This window comes from Leucopleurus acutus (assembly GCF_964270905.1).
Source record: "Leucopleurus acutus genome assembly, chromosome: Y".
Taxonomy (NCBI): domain Eukaryota; kingdom Metazoa; phylum Chordata; class Mammalia; order Artiodactyla; family Delphinidae; genus Leucopleurus; species Leucopleurus acutus.
The window spans coordinates 9,704,624-9,723,136 of record NC_139164.1 but is presented as its reverse complement, the minus strand read 5'-3'; the positions used below and the strand labels follow the sequence as shown (position 1 = coordinate 9,723,136).

Here is an 18,513-nt window from a genome sequence, read left to right as displayed (position 1 = left end):
GATACCTTTTAACTGCTGGCATCACTTAATGCCTAACACTTTATTTGAGTTACAAAGTTTCTATTTTTTCTTTTATTCTCTGTGCTGTCTTGTGTTATATCCAAGAAAAGACTACCAAATCCAATGCTCTGAAGATTTTCCTCTGTGTTTTCCTCAAAGAGTTTTGTAATCTTAGCTCCTGCATTTACATCCTTCATCAATTCTGAGTTAACCTTTTTATAGTGTAAAGTAAGGCTGCAGCTTCATTCCCCTGCATGTGAATATCCAGTTTTCCAAACACCATTTGTTGAACAGAGTGTCCTTTCCAGTAATGAATAACAGTCTTGACTCCTTTGTGGAAAATCAATTGACCATATATATGAGAGCTTATATATGGGCTCTGTATTCTATTCCATTGGTCCACATGTTTGTCCTTATGCCAGTAGCACACAGTTTTACTTATTGTGGCTTTGTGCTAAGTTTTGAAATCAGGAAGTATGAGTCCTTTCACCTTGGTCTTTCTTTTGCAAAATGTTTTGGCTACCTAGGGGATCCCTTGAAATTCCATATGAAGTTGAGGACGGATTTTCTATTTCTGAAAAAGAAAACACTATTGGGGCTTTGACAGGGATTGAACTAAAACTACTGATTACCATGGATAGTATAATCCTTTGAATAATGTTAAGTCTTCAAATCCATGAGCATGGAATAACCTTCTTTTATTTATGTTTTCTTTACCGATTGTTCATCATTAGCATACAGCATTTTCCTTTGTCAGTATTCTCATTTTGTTCACACTGTTTTCTAGACTTACTGTAGTATTTTGTCCACATTTTTTATTATGCTTTTTGATGATGTCTTACACGTGTGTTTTAAACTCTTTGTAGAGGGAGTTGAGGAAGATGGCGGAAGAGCAAGACGAAGAGATCACCATCATTCCCACAGATACATCAGAAATACATCTCTGCATACCTGGGTAGGGCAAAAGAAAAAACAGAGACAAAAGAATAGGGACGGGAACTGCACCAGTGGTAGGGAGCAATGAAGGAGGAGAGGTTTCCACACACTAGGAAGCCAACCAAGAAGCCTGTGTGCGAGCACAGGTCACTATCCACACACCCCTTCCGGGGAGCCTGTACAGCCCACCACTGCCAGGGTCCCGGGATCCAGGGACAACATCCCCAGGAGAACGCACAGCGCGCCTCAGGCTGGTGCAACGTCACACTGGCCTCTGCAGCTGCAGGCTCACCCCGTACTCCGTGCCCCTCCCTTCTCCTGGCCTGAGTGAGCCAGAGCCCCCGAATCAGCGGCTCCTTTAACCCCGTCCTGTCTGAGGGAAAAACAGATGCCCTCAGGCGACCTACATGCAGAGGTGGGGCCAAATCCAAAGCTGAGCCCAGGGAGCTGTGCAAACAAAGAAGAGAAAGGGAAATCTCTCTCAGCAGCCTCAGGAGCAGCGCATTAAAGCTCCACAATCAACTTGATATACCCTGCATCTGCAGAATACACGAATAGACAACAAATCAGCCCAAATTGAGGAGGTGGATTTGGGACTAATATATATTATTTTTTTCCCTTTTTCTCTTTTTCTGAGTGTGTATGTGTATGCTTCTGTGTGAGATTTTGTCTGTATAGCTTTGCTTTCACCATTTGTCCTAGGGTTCTGTCCGTCCGTTTTTATATTTGTTTGTATTTTTACTTTTTTATAATTTTTTTCTTAATAATTATTTTTTATTTTACTAGCTTTATTTTGCTTGATCTACTTTATTTTATTTTATCCTATTTCTTTCTTTCATTCTTTCTATTTTTTCTGCCTTTTATTCTGAGCCATGTGAATGAAATGCTCTTGGTGCTGCAGCCAGGAGTCACTGCTGTGCCTCTGAGGTGGGAGAGCCAACTTCAGGACACTGGTCCACACGAGACCTCCCAGCTCCCTGTGATATCAAACGGCAAAAATCTCCCACAGATCTCCATCTCAACACCAGCACCCAGCTTCACTCAACGACCAGCAAGCTACAGTGCTGGATACCCTATGCTAAGCAACTAGCAAGACAAGAAACCAACCCCACCCATTAGCAGAGAGGCTACCTAAAATCATTATAAGGCCACAGACATGCCAAAACACACCACCAGATGTGGACCTGCCCACCAGAAAGACAAGATCCAGCCTCATCCACCAGAACACAGGCACTAGTCCCCTCCACTGGGAAGCCTACACAGCCCACTGAACCAACCTTACCACTGCGAACAGACACCAAAACAACAGGAACTATGAACTTACAGCCTGCAAAAGGAGACCCCAAATACAGAAGATAAGCAAAATGAGAAGACAGAAAAACATGAAGGAGCGAGATAAAAACCCACCAGACCTAACAAATAAAGAGGAAATAGGCAGTCTACCTGAAAAAGAATTCAGAATAATGATAGTAAAGATGATCCAAAATCTTGGAAATAGAATAGACAAAATGCAAGAAACGTTTAACAAGGACCTAGAAGAACTAAAGATGAAACAAACAACGATGAACAACACAATAAATCAAATGACAAATACTCTAGAAGGGATCAATGGCAGAATAACAGAGGCAGAAGAACGGATAACTGACCTGGAAGATAAAATAGTTGAAATAACTACTGCACAGCAGAATAAAGAAAAAAGAATGTAAAGAACTGAGGACAGTCTCAGAGACCTCTGGGAAACATTAAACGCACCAACATTCAAATCATAGGGGTCCCAGAAGAAGAAGAGAAAAACAAAGGGACTGAGAAAATATTTGAAGAGATTATAGTTGAAAACTTCCCTAATATGGGAAAGGAAATAGTTAATCAAGTCCAGGAAGCACAGAGAGTCCCATACAGGATAAATCCATGGAGAAACATGCCAAGACACATATTAATAAAACTATCAAAAATTAAATACAAAGAAAACATATTAAAAGCAGCAAAGATGCCGCGGAACGGCTGGGCCTATGAGCCATGGACACTGGGCCTGCACGTCCGGAGCTTGTGCTCCACAACAGGAGTGGCCACAACAGTGAAAGGCCTGCGTACCACAAAAAAAACAAAACAAAAAACTCACAAACAAACAAAAAGCAGCAAGGGAAAAACAACAAATAACATACAAGGGAATTCCCATAAGGTTAACAGCTGATCTTTCAGGAGAAACTCTGCAAGCCAGAAGGAAGTGGCAGGACATATTTAAACTGATGAAGGAGAAAAACCTACAACCAAGATTGCTCTACCCAGCAAGGATCTCATTCATATTTGATGGAGAAATTAAAACCTTTCCAGACAAGGAAAAGCGGAGAGAGTTCTGCATGACCAAACCAGTTTTACAACACATGCCAAAGGAACTTCTCTAGGCAAGGAACACAAGAGAAGAACAACACCTACCATAACAAACCCAAAACAATTAACAAAATGGGAATAGGAACATACATATCGATAACTACCTTAAATGTAAATGGATTAAATGCTCCCACCAAAAGACACAGACTGGCCGAATGGATACAAAAACAAGGCCCATATATATACTGTCTACAAGAGACCCACTTCAAACCTACAGACACAACAGACTGAAAGTGAGGGGATGGAAAAGATATTCCATGCAAATGGAACTCAAAACAAAGCTGGAGTAGCAATTCTCATATCAGACAAAATAGACTTTAAAATAAAGACTATTAGAAGAGACAAAGAAGGACACTACATAATGATCAAGGGATCGATCCAAGAAGAAGATATAAAATTGTAAATATTTATGCACCCAACACAGGAGCACCTCAATACATAAGGCAAATACTAACAGCCATAAAAGGGGAAATCGACAGTAACACAGTCATAGTAGTGGACTTTTAACACCCCACTTTCACCAATGGACAGAGCATCCAAAATGAAAATAAATAAGAAAACACAAGCTTTAAATGATACATTAAACAAGATTGAATAATTGATATTTATAGGACATTCCATCCAAAAACAACAGAATACGCATTTTTCTCAAGTGTTCATGGAACATTCTCCATGATAAATCATATTTTGGGTCCGAAATAAAGCCTTGGTAAATTTAAGAAAACTGAAATCATACCAAGTATCTTTTCCGACCACAACGCTATGAGATTAGACATCAATTACAGGAAAAGATCTGTAAAAAATTTAAACACATGGAGGCAAAACAATACACTACTTAATAACAAACTGATCACTGAAGAAATCAAAGAGGAAATCAAAAAATACCTAGAATCAAATGACAATGGAGACAAGATGACCCAAAACCTATGGGATGCAGCAAAAGCAGTTCTAAGAGGGAAGTTTATAGCAATACATCCTACCTTAAGAAACAGGAAACATCTCAAATAAACAGCCCATCCTTGCACCTAAAGTAATTAGAAAAAGAAGAACAAAAAAACCCCAAAGTTAGCAGAAGGAAAGAAATCATAAAGACCAGATCAGAAATAAATGAAAAAGAAATGAAGGAAACGATAGCAAATATCAATAAAACTAAGAGATGGTTCTTTGAGAAGATACACAAAATTGATAAACCATTAGCCACACTCAACAAGAAAAAAAGGGAGAAGACTCAAATCAATAGAATTAGAAATGAAAAAGGAGAAGTAACAACTGACACTGCACAAATACAAAAGATCATGAGAGACTACTACAAGCAACTCTATGCCAATAAAATAGACAACCTGGAAGAAATGGACAAATTCTTAGAAATGCACAACCTGCCAAGACTGAACCTGGAAGAAATAGAAAATATGAACACACCAATCACAAGCACTGAAATTGAAACTGTGATTAAAAATCACAGTTGATAGAATCTTCCAACAAACAAAAGCCCAGGACCAGATGGCTTCACAGAAGAATAGTGTCAAATATTTAGAGAAGAGTTAACACTTATCCATCTCAAACTCTTCCAAAATATAGCAGAGGGAGGAACACTCCAAAACTCATCCTACGAGACCACCATCACCCTGATACCAAAACCAGACAAAGATGTCACAAAGAAAGAAAAGTACAGGCCAATTTCACTGATGAAATAGATGCAAAAACCCTCAACAAAATACTAGCAAACAGAATCCAACAGCACATTAAAAGGATCATACACCATGATCAAGTGGGGTTTAATCCAGTAATACAAGGATTCTTCAGTATATGCAAATCAATCAACGTTATACACCATATTAACAAATTGAAGGAGGAAAACCATATGATCATCTCAATAGATGCAGAGAAAGCTTTCAACAAAATTCAACACCCATTTAGATAAAAACCCTGCAGAAAGTAGGCATAGAGGGAACTTTCCTCAAAATAATAAAGGCCATATATGACAAACCCACAGCCAACATCATCCTCAATGGTGAAAAACTGAAACCATTTCCAATAAGATCAGGAACAAGACATGGTTGCCCACTCTCACTACTCTTATTCCACATAGTTTTGGAAGTTTTAGACACAGCAATGAGAAGAAAAAGAAATAAAAGGAATCCAAATGGAATAGAAGTAAAGCTGCCACTGCTTGCAGATGACATGATATTCTACATACAGAATACTAAACATGCTACCAGAAAACTATTAGAGCTAATCACTGAATTTGGTAAAGTAGCAGGATACGTATTAATGCACAGAAATACCTGGCATTCCTACACACTAATGATGAAAAATCTGAAAGTGAAATTAAGAAAACACTCCTATTTACCACTGCAACAAAAAGAATAAAATATCTAGGAATAAACCTATCTAGGGTGACAAAAGACCTGTATGCAGAAAATTATAAGACACTGATGAAAGATCTTAAAGATGATACAAATACATGGAGAGATATACCATGTTCTTGGATTGGAAGAATCAACATTGTGAAAATGACTCTACTACCCAAAGCAATCTACAGATTCAATGCAATCCCTATCAAACTACCACTAAAATTTTTCATAACTAGAACAAAAATTTCACAATTTGTATGTAAACACAAAAGTCCCCGAATAGCCAAAGCTATCTTGAGAACAAAAAACGGGGCTGTAGGAATCAGGCTCCCTGACTTCAGACTATACTACAAAGCTACAGTAATCAAAACAGTATGGTACTGGCACAAAAACAGAAATATAGATCAATGGAACAGGATAGAAAGCCCAGAGATAGAACCACTCACATATGATCACCTTATCTTTGATAAAGGAGCCAAGAATATACAGTGGAGAAATGGCAGCCTCTTCAATAAGGGGTTCTGGGAAAACTGGACAGGTACATGTAAAAGTATTAAATTAGAACACTCCCTAACACCATACACAAAAATAAACTCAAAATGGATTGAAGACCTACATGTAAGGCCAGTCACTAACAAACTGTTAGAGACAAAACATAGACAGCACACTGTATGACATTAATCACAGCAAGATCATTTTTGACCCACCTCCTAAAGAAATGGAAAGAAAAACAAAAATAAACAAATGAAACCTAATGAAACTTCAAAGCTTTTGCACAGCAAAGGAAATAAAGAAGACCAAAAGACCACCATCAGAATGGGAGAAAATATCTGCAAATGAAGCAACTGGCAATGGAGTAATCTCCAAGATTTACAAGCAGCACATGCAGCTCAATAACAAAAAAACAAACAACCCAATCCAAAATTGGGCAGAACACCTAAATAGACATTTCTGCAAAGAAGATATACATATTGCCAACAAACACTTGAAAGAATGTTCAACATCATTAATCATTACAGAAATGCAAATCAAAACTACAATGAGATATCATCTCACCAGTCAGAATGGCCATCATCAAAAAAATCTAGAAACAATAAATGCTGGAGAGGGTGTGGAGAAAAGGGAACACTCGTGCACTGTTGGTGGGAATGGTAATTGGTTCAGCCACTATGGAGAACAGTATGGAGGTTCCTTAAAAAACTAAAATAGAACTACCATACAACCCAGCAATCCCACTACTGGGCATATACCCTGAGAAAACCATAATTCAAAAACAGTCATATACCAAAATGTCCATTGCAGTTCTATTTACAATAGCCAGGACATGGAAGCAACCTAAATGTCCATCATTGGATGAATGGATAAAGAAGATGTGGCACATATATGCAATGGAATATTAGCCATAAAATGAAATGAAATTGAGATATTTGTAGTGAGGTGGATGGACCTAGAATCTGTCATACAGAGTGAAGTAAATCAGAAAGAGAAAAACAAATACTGTATGCTAACACACATAAATGCAATCTAAAAAAAAAAAAAGATCATGAAGAACCTAGGGGTAAGACGGGAATAAAGGCACAGACCTACTAGAGAATGGACTTGAGGATATGGGGAGGGGGAAGGGTAAGCTGTGACAAAGTGAGCGTCACGGACATATATACACTACCGTACGTAAAACAGATAGCTAGTGGGAAGCAGCTGCATAGCACAGGGAGATCAGCTTGTTGTTTTGTGACCACCTAGAGGGGTGGGATAGGGAGGGTGGGACGGAGGGTGACATGATAGAGAAGAGATATGGGAACATATGTATATGTATAACCGAATCACTTTGTTATAAAGCAGAAACTAACACACCAGTGTAAAGTAATTATACTCCAATAAAGATGTTAAAAATAAATAAAGTCTTTGTAGAATATGTTTGATATCTGGGATTCTTACAGGTAATTTCTATCAATTAATTTCCTCCCTTGAATGAACCATGTTTTCCTGGTTTTTTTTTTTTTATGCCATGTGATTTTCTCTTGAAAACTGAACATTTAACTTTATAATGTGGTAATTCTTAAAATCAAGTACTCCCTCTTCCCCATGGTACTTTTTTTTTTTTGGAAAGTTACAAAAGTCCGTTTGTTTTTACAAACTATATTTGCAAAGACTATTTCTAATTATGTGTGATCACCGAAGTCTGGTTCCTTTATCTAATGTTTCACTAATGTTTGATAGTGACTTCGCTGAATGCCAGGAGCTGCAAAAACAAAAGTAAACCACCTCTCTATCTTTGTAGACTGGCTCTGTTTTCAGGCATTCCTCTACCATTTAGCTATACTTAGCTTATACTCTGAGTCTAAGAGAGGAGCACAAGCTCTAAAGCTCTTCTGAGGACTTTTCTGAGTATGTCTTTTACCTTTGCATACCCATAGCTTTCTAAATTCCTCCTCATATATAACTGCTTTAGATGTCCTAGTTTACCAGAGTCTCATCCCAACTTCTTCTCAGGTCCTTAAATAGTCTACTGTATGACTCTACTCATAAGCTCTCATCCAAGGTAAGTCCATGCTTACAGTCAGCCTTGTAACTTTTAGAGTAGTGACTGATGTTTTTCTCATGCAGGTTCCAAGTTATACAAAATGAACACCTCGCGTCAGATTTTAAGGTAATCCCAAAATAGGTTTGAACAGGTATACACATTAATTTCTACGTAAGGTCTGCTGTGATCCCTCCAGTTCAAGGCAGGGAGCTAGATCACCATTTCCTCAAGACCTAGATAGTGCTGCATTGGTAATGGAATGGGGCAAGGGCAAGGGATGGGGTATCAAGTAAAAATGCCATGAAATTTCACAGTGTTTTGAACATAGATTTTTCTTGATTGTAAATTTGTGTGGTTCCTATAAGCCTCTGTCTGTTTTGCAGAATGCCCACAAAGTTGGATCGGTCAGTGTTTCATTTTTTTTTCTTTTTTTTCTTTTTCCAAGGGCTTGGGACTTCTGAATCTTCCATGTCACCTCTACTATGTGTTTCTACAACCTAATATTTTCCACCCTAATTGTACAGAGTTAAAATTAATATACATGCTAGTTTGCCAAAAAACACAGAAATTTTGGCAAACAGAACCTCTCAGTATAAAAATTAAACAGATTTCAAATTTTCTACACTGATTTTACATTTCTAAACATACTCCTCTTCCACAGTTCTTACTACAAACTCAAGAACCAGAATACCTTGGTGCAATATAACTTGTATATGTGGTTGTAAACAAAAGTTTCTTAGAAGGGGTCAGTTTTTAGCATAAGAAAGCTAAAATAATTTATTTGATTTTAAAATAACTTATTTGATTTTAGTGCAATATAACTTGTATACGTAGTTGTAAACATAAGTTTCTTAGAAGGTGTCAGTTTTTAGTATAAGAAAGCTAAAATAACTTATTTGATTTTAGTGAAAGAGGGTGTTGCTCTTGCCTCTTCCTGGAGGTTCCCATAGATTGTGAAGCTATGGACATCTCAGAGAAAATTCTGAGGCCTGAAACTCCTTCCATAAACTCTCTATCCTTTCTCAAGCAACACAAGTGGATGATTTATCCACTGCTATGCACTGTAGCCTCAGAGGGGCCAGAGCAGGGAAACCAGCTTCAACCTGGGCCAAAGCCTCCATATATACACTATCAAACACCACTGCATTCACTCTGAGGTTTTGGCTAGGCTTAGATGGGTAATGCATGCAGAACATCTTGTCCAATTCTGCACACACAGAAGATTCACTAATGGTAGCTAGTCTTGTTACCACTGTTCACAGCAAAACTAAGAATACATCATTTACCTACCATGACCTGGAAAGTCATTTACAAATACAGATTTGTGGGCCCCAACTACATCATTCTAATTCACTAGAATAGGTTAGGGCCCAAAAATGTGCATTTTAACCACCATTTAGGAAACTCTACTTAATTCACTGCAGCCTTGACTTTAGGAAGCACTGGTATACATTAAAGTTATATATGCATCTGTCTTATTTTGCCTCTATGTTTGATATTTACTTTATATATCCCTGTATGTCTTATACTGTGCAGAATCTACATAAATGTGTATAACGTAGTACCTGCCCACTTGGCGGATTGAGTACATGAGAAAAACTGAAAAGAAATTAAAAAAAACTATAACTAAAATGAGACCATAGGGATCTCCCTGGTGATCCAGTGGTTAAGACTCCGCCCTTCCACTGCAGGGTACAGAGGTTCAATCCCTGGTCAGGGAACTAATATTCCACAAGCCACGTGCTACAGCCAGAAAAAAAAGAAGTAAAAACGAGAGAACGTAAAAGGAAAAACTGAATGCATTACAGCATCAAGCAAAAAGACCATCATATATCCACTTGCAAAAGCACATCTTTTTCTAAAAATAACAGAAGCTACAGGAGTTAAGGGGCCAAAAAGATAGTAATAACAATAAAGCAAAATAAAACTAACGATCTCAGATATATAATTTTTCAACATCCACATTATGGAATACTGTGCAGTTATAACTAAAGAATAAAGAGGTATTTGTGTATGTATTTGCAAAAGTACAGGATAGTATTATTATATGAGTAAGACAGCAAAATCAAACTGTATGTACATAATTAGCTTTTGCATGAAGGTTATTTTTGTGTCTTTATAAACACTAGAAGAGTACACAAGAAACCATTAAAAGCAGTTATGGGCTATGAAAGAACATGGTGATTCCAAGACCTCTTATTGTATACCTTTTGAATTGTTTTGATTATTGAACAACATGAACATTCCCAATTTTTAAAAAAAACTTTTAAACATAAATTACATATACATAACAAGTAATAAACCTATTAAAATGCACATGTGTATAGATACACGGACATATATAGATGAGAAAGGGAGGACACATATGTATGTATGTGAATATATACAGAGAGGAAAGGAAGACAGACAAGCAGGCAGGCAGACGGAAGGACAGATGTGGGTTCTGAAGAGCACCGGGGCCTCTTACGTGCATCAGGTCCCGTCTTTCCTTCTCGCCTGTACAAATGGTTTTTTTGATGGTCCTGAGCTCACTCATTATAGCCTGTGCCTCATCCAGTTTGTAGTTGGTGTGAGCACTTGACATCTTTCCATCAATCCTGGTTCAAAAAGAAATATGTGAGATTATAACATTCCATTAAATAATAGTAACAGTAACCCCAAAAGTTACACACACAAAAAAACAGCAAGAAAAAAAAACCCTTCTTTCTTTCTGGTACATAAAAATAAATAAACGTTAAGTGAGATCTATGTGCAGGGAGAATATATGGGTAAAGCTAAAAACAGTAAAGTATCAGTAACAGTGCTTTGTGCAAAGTTGAAAATTTCTACATTTCTTCTACATATCTCTTTTATTTCATTCTGGTTCCAACTTATTACTCTTTCCTAGCCATCTCCTAAATTCTTTCCTTCAATTCAAATACATATAAAAGGAACTTTTTCTCCTCCTTCCTTTCTTTTCTTTCTTCTTTCCTTATATCTACCCACCCACAAATCACAAACTAATATACTTCCTTCCTTATTTCCTTTCATTTCTTCTTGTTCCTTCCTCCTGCCTTCACTCCCTTCCATCCATCTATTCATACATTCTTCCAGCCAATCCCTGTGTGCAGCAAGGGTGGTAGAAGCAGAGCACTGAAGAAGACAAGGCTTGGCTCCACCCTTTAAAGAGTACGCAGTTTTCTGTAGCCAGAGAGAGAACGAACTGCTTCTCTGGAAAGTCACCAGATACACGATGACACAGATTCTAGCTCTAAACTGTTTCCCCCATGTTACCCAAAAATCCAGATGCTTAACGGCCAGCCCAAATGCCCTTCTGTTCCACTCACAAGAGCATCCTGGCATGCTGGTGAGTACAAGTGACACTCCAGCTCTACAGTGGGACCCTGGGCAAGACACTTAACCTCTTTAAACCTCAGTTTCCTCATGCCTCAGATGAGGACACTAAAACTGTCCCTCCCACTTAATGAGAAATGTAAGGAAAGGGCTTACTTGGCAGAGACCTGGCATATAATGTCTGCACTGATTATTATTACCAGGATAATGCTCAGTCTACTTACTCATGGGAGAAAAAGTAAAAAATGCACCAACTCCGGTACTTTATTATCATTAACAAATTCCTGGCTACAAATGTCACAAATCACAGGAAAACTCAGCACCAGAGCTGATCTGAGCTATCAGCACCACTGGAATGAGAGAACAAGCAGGAAATCATTCTCTCCCTTCGGAATAGGGCTTCAGGGCTCAACAGCACTGCTATGATTGCCATCAACAAACAAAATATTTATGAAAACTGGGCCGAGTGCTCTCCCTTGGAGAGTGGATACAGATGCACTGGGGGACCCCACACATTGAATGGTGACACCTCTACATCCCAACAAGGCCTGGCCTCATGGGCACTTCCATAATGGATCAGTTACAGAGATGTATGTTCCTCATATACACATTGCTTTGAATGTTCCTATAAAGCATAAAGCTTTACTTATACATTTTTAGAGAAAGGTACATATATTTTTTAACTACAGAGTGTTTCATGAAGAAACTTAAAATAAGTGAACAAAAACTAAAACTTGGACTACAGGCAAATTTTCTTTCTTTTTTCTCTGCTCTCATTAAACCCCTACTTCAGCTCTTTCATGCAACAGTTCATCCAAACCATTGAGGGGGTAAGCTTTAACCCTATATCACCTTTGAGTCACTGTCAGATTCAGTGATAAAATATAAAAAGTTCCTCTTGGTGGCTATTAAAAACTGGGAGCCAAAAACAAGGATGGCAGCAGTAGGCATATTAGCTCTTTATACATTCTTTTATGTCATCCCTCAAAACCAGCCCCACCTTTACCAAAATCACTGGCTTTCTCCCTCACTGCTAAGTGCCTTAAGCAGACTTATAAGTCACAAGTGACATGCATAAACGGTCCATCTCATACATTCTTACCAGTACAAACTCACAAAAAATCAGTGTAATTCACTACAATTTTACACAGGAGGCATTATGTGGTTGTACAATGTGATGACACCAGAAGTCAGGAGACGACTCTTGGTCCAAGATCTCATGCAAGTTAACTCTGTCATCTTGAGAAGTTTCTGAACTCCCAGAAGCCTTGGTGACTTCATGAGGATGCCAAGTCTGCAATGGGATTCCCAAACCCAGCTGATCATCAGAACTATCTGGATCCCTACTGAACTTCACTTTCTAGAGGTAGAAGTTCATACATTTGTTCATACATTAATCAGGTCCCAGAACAACCAAGTTGGAGGAGTCTCTTCTTACAATGATTACTTTTAGCTGGCGGATGTTACTTATAATTAGACTGACCTCCATGCTCTCAGTACAGTTTTAAATATGCAGGGAATTGACACTAGAAAGAGAGAGCCATTATTCCAGGACTGAGATACATCAGAAATACAGATGATGTTCTCCTCCATGTCCAGTTCAGAGCTCAGACTCAGAGTGAGGTCCCTTGAACAGGGCTGTTCATCCACAGACTGCAGAAACACCAGGACACACATCGTAGGAAAACATAAAACAGAATGAAAGCCCAGGGCTTCCCTGGTGGTGCAGTGGTTAAGAATCCACCTGCCAATGCAGGGTACATGGGTGCGATCCCTAGCCCGGGAGGATCCCACATGCCACGGAGCAACTAAGCATGTGTGCCACAACTACTGAAACCCATGCGCCTAGAGCCCATGAGCCACAACTACTGAGCCCACGTGCCACAACTACTGAAGCCCGCACACCTAGAGCCCATGCTCCCCAACAAGAGAAGCCACCACAATGAGAAGCCAGTGCACCACAATGAAGAGTAGCCCCCGCTCACCACAACTAGAGAAAGCCTGCACACAGCAACGAAGACCCAACACAGCCAAAAATTTAAAAAAACAAACAAAAACAAAAAAAAAGAAGAAAAGCCCACACAGTTTTCCACTGTAGGCACTCTATGGAGAACCAAGATTCTCTAACACAAGGCAGAAATAAAAGACCATCATTCTCACAGGACTGCTTCTACCAAGGACGTGGCCCAACTTTTCTTTAGGAAAAAATGAAAATTACTTACATGGTAATGTATTCTTTCATTCATCCCGTGAAAAGGATGTATATCATACATTTATGTATATATTTACATTTTAATTTCATCACTCAAATGAAATCTGTAGACTTTCAAACAAAAACCCAAGGCCAGAAAAGTGTGATTTCTCTGTAAGAGTCAATGCCACTGCTAACCAGGTCTACTGGCTCCTCCAGAATGAAAAACACAGCAAATGAATTGTCATTTGACACTGACACTCATATAGAGAAATGAAATTCTACTGCATTGAACAAAGTGGTTTCAATTGCTTGAAAGTCAATGGTAATCAAATAGTCATAGAGTATAGACACACAACCACTGTTAAGGCCGCGACATAAGATGCTAACCACATCAGCTTCAGCTTCGTACTTAGGTGTTGTGACTTCCTTACAGATTTTAGCAGCTGCAGAGTCTAAGTGCAGCTATCAGTAAAGCCAGGCACTGCACCAGCTGCCTGTCAAGGCACCAGCATCTACAATGGAAATGGCCGCTACCAGGGATCCCACAACCCTGGCTACCACTGCCTCTGAACACCTATACACTACCAAGTCATCGGAGCAGACTTGTGTGCATTGGGGCAGCCTCTGGAGCAGACCCCTGTGGGTGGCCCACACACAAAGATGGGGCTGAAACCATAGCTGAGACCCAAGGGCCAGGTAACTAAGGACAGTGAGGTCCACCACACTACACCTACCTAGGGGTCTTGGAGGATCTCCTGGGGAGGCAAAGATCGACTATAGCTCACTGTGAGGGCAAGGACACTGGTAGCAAACACCCCAGGGAATACTGATTAGCGTGAGCTCTCCCAGAGGTCCACATTTCAGCACCAAAAACCAGGCTCATGCAGCAACTTGCCCGCTCCAGTGCTGGAAAGCTTCAGGCCAAACAACCACCAAAACTGGAACACAGCTCCACCAATTAGCAGACTAAAGACATACTGCGCTCACAGCCACCTCAAAGCACACCCCTTCACAAGGCCCTGCCCATCAGAGGGACAAGACCCAGCACCAACCTCCCGAGGGCAGACACCAGTCCTTCCCGCCAGGAAGCCTGCACAGACTCCTGGACCAACCTGACCCATCAGGGGGCAGAAACAAGAGCAAGAGTAACCACAATCCTGTAGCCTGTGGAAAGAAGACCACAAACACAGGATGTGAGACAAAGTGAGATGGCACAGAAATATGCTGAAAACAAAGAAAGAAAATAAAACCCCACAATAACAACTAAATGAAGAGAAGATAGGCAATTCACCTGAAAAAGAATTTAGAGTAATGATAGTAAAGATGATGCGAAATCACAGAAAAAGAATGGATGCACAGAGTGAGAAGATACCAGATATGTTGAACAACGAGCTAGAAGAGTTAAAGAACAAACAGAGATGAACGCAATAATTGAAATGAAAAATACACTGGAAAGAATCAATAGCAGAATAACTGAGACAGAAGAAGAAATAAGTAAACTGGAAGAAAGAATGCTGGAAATCACTACCACAGAACAGAATAAAGAAAAAAGAATGAAAAGAAATGAGGAAAGTCTCAGCGACCTCTGGGACAATATTAAAAGCACCAACATTTGCATTATAGCAGTCCCAGAAGAAGAAGAGAAGAAAGGAAAGGGCTGGAGAAAATATTTGAAGATATTACAGCCAAAAACTTCCCTAACATGACAAAGGAAACACTCACTCAAGTCCAGGAATCACGGAGAGCCCCATACAGGATGAACCCAAGGAGGAACATGGCAAGACACATATTAATCAAAGTGATAAAAATAAAAGAAAAAATGTTAAAAGGAACACAAAACATACAAGGGAATCCCCATAAGGTTATCAGCTGATTATTCAGCAGAAACTCAGCAGGCCAGAAGGGAGTAGCACGATATATTTCAAGTGATAAAAGGGAAAAACTTACAACCAAGAATACTCTACTCTGCAAGGTTTTCATTCAAATTTGATGGCGAAATCAAAAGCTTTACAGACAAGCAAAAGCTAACAGAATTCACCACCACTAAACCAGTTTACAACAAATGCTAAAGGAACTCTTCTAGGTGGGAAAGAGACCAGCAAATTTAAAACAGCCTTGTACATATACAGACTGCTGTATCAAAACCTCATGGGTTGTAATGAGGTGGATAGACCTAGAGTCTGTCATACAGAGTGAAGTCAGAAAGAGAAAAACAAATGCTGTATGCTAATGAACACATAAAGAATCTAAAAAAATGGTACTGATGAACTGAGTGACAGGACAGGAATAAAGACACTGATGTAGAGAATGTACCTGAAGACATGGGGAGGAAGGGGAAGCTGGGATGAAGCGACAGAGTAACACTGACACATATACACTACCAAATGTAAAATGGATAGCTAGTGGGAAGCTGCTGCATAGCAAAGGTAGATCAACTTGATGCTCTGTGACCACCTACAGGGATGAGAGGGATGCTCAAGAGGGAGGGGATATAGGGATATAAGTATACATATAGTGGATTCACTTTGCTGTATAGCACAAACTAACATAAGATTGTAAAGCAATTACACTCCAATAAAGATATTAAAAAAATAAACCTCATGGGCACAGCAAATGCAAAAACAACAGATACACAAACACAAAACAAACAGCAACCCTAACACAACACTAAAGATGATCATCAAATGACAAAGGAACAAAAGAGGAAGGAAAAGGAAAAAACCTACAAAAACAAACCCCAAACAATTAAGAAACTGATAACAGCAACATACATATCCATAATTACCTTAAGTGTAAATGGACTAAATGTTCCAACCAAAAGACACAGACTGGCTGAATGGATACAAAACAAGACCCATATATAGCTGTCTACAAGAGACCCACTTCAGACCTAGGGACACATACAGACTGAAAGTGAAGGAATGGAAAAAGATAGCCAATGCAAATGGAAATCAAAAGAAACCTGGAGTAGCAATACACATATCAGACAAAATAGACTTTAAAATAAAGACTGTTAACAGACAAGGAAGGACATTACATAACAATCAAGGGATAGATCCAAGAAGAAAATATAACAGTTATAAATATATGTGCACCCAATATACGAGCATCTCAATACATAAGGCAAATGATATCAGCCATAAAAGGGGATATCAGCCATAAAAGGGGAAATCAGCAGCAGTGCAAAAATAATGGAGAACATTAAAACCTCACTTACACCAATGGAGAGATCATCCAAACAGAAAATAAAGCAGGAAAAACAAGCTTTAAATGACACAATACTCTAGATAGATTTAATTGATGTTTATAGGATATTCCATCTGAAAGCAGCAGAATACGCTTTCTTCTGAAGTGCACATGGAACATTCTCCAGGAATGATCACATCTTGGGCCACAAATAAAGCCTTGAAAAATTTAAGAAAACTGAAATTTTATCAAGTATCTTTTCCAACCACAATTCCATGAGATTAGGAATCAATTACAGGAAAAAAAAACTATAAAAACACAAACACATGGAGGCTAATAACGAAAACACTACTAAATAACCAAGAGATCACTGAAGAAATCAAAGAGGAAATCAAAATACATAGAAACAAATGACAATAAAATCACAACAACCGAAAACCTATAGGATGCAGCAAAAGCAGTTCTAAGAGGGAAGTTTATAACAATACAATCTTACCTCAGGAAAACAGAAAAATCTCAAAGAAACAACCTAACTTTATACCTGAAGCAACCAGAGAAAAAACAAACAAAACTCAAAATCAGTAGAAGGAAAGAAATCATAAAAATCAGAGTAGAAATAAAAACAAAGAAAACAACAGCAAAAATCAATTAGACTACAAGCTACTTATTTTAGAAGATAAATGAATTTGATAAGCCTTTAGCCAGACTCATCAAGAAAACAAACGAGAGGACTCAAATCCATAAAATTAGAAACAAAAAAGCAGAAGTTACAGTGGACACCAAAGAAATACGAAGGATCCTCAGAGACTACTATGAGCAACCATACACCAGTAAAATGGAGAACCTAGAAGAAATCCACAAATTCTTAGAGAGGTACAACCTTCCAAAAATGAACCAGGAAAAAACAGAAAATATGAACAGACCAATCACAAGTACTGAAATTGAAACTGTGAATAAAAAACTTCCAACAAGGGCTTCCCTGGTGGCGCAGTGGTTGAGAGTCCGCCTGCCGATGCAGGGGACGCGGGTTCGTGCCCCGGTCCAGGAAGATCCCACATGCTGCACAGCGGCTAGGCCAGTGAGCCATGGCCGCTGAGCCTGCGCGTCCGGAGCCCGTGCTCTGCAATGGGAGAGGCCACAACAGTGAGAGGCCCCCATACAGCAAAAAAAAACCTTCCAACAAAAAAAAATCCAGTACCAGAAGGCTTCACAGGCAAATTTTACCAAACATTCAGACAAGAGTTACCCATCTGAAATTCTTCCAGACCAGTTCCTCTCATCAGGAAGCTTGCACAAGCCTCTTAGATAGCCTCATCCACAGAGGGCAGACAGCAGAAGCAAGAAGAACTACAATCTTGCAGCCTGTGGGAGGAAAAGCACATTCACAGAAAGACAGACAAAGTGAAAAGGCAGAGGACTATGTACCAGATGAAGGAACAAGACAAAATCCCAGTAAAACAACTAAATGAAGTGGAGATAGGCAACCTTCAATAAAAAGAATTCAGAATAATGATAGTGAAGATTATCCAGAACCTCGGAAAAGAATGGAGGCAAAGATCGAGAAGATGCAAACAATGTTTAACAAAGACCTAGAAGAA

General features: G+C 39.0%; 1 protein-coding gene across 1 annotated transcript in view; it reads right to left on the bottom strand.

Moving 5' to 3' along the window:
* LOC309978845 (protein WWC3-like) overlaps positions 1-18,513 on the bottom strand; it is a gene marked incomplete at both ends in the record, with an annotated part of 165,365 nt that overhangs the window by 90,955 nt on the left and 55,897 nt on the right. Inside the window, 1 exon segment of the mRNA XM_082865490.1 lies at positions 10,670-10,799. Coding sequence (XP_082721616.1) covers positions 10,670-10,799 — 130 coding nt within the window.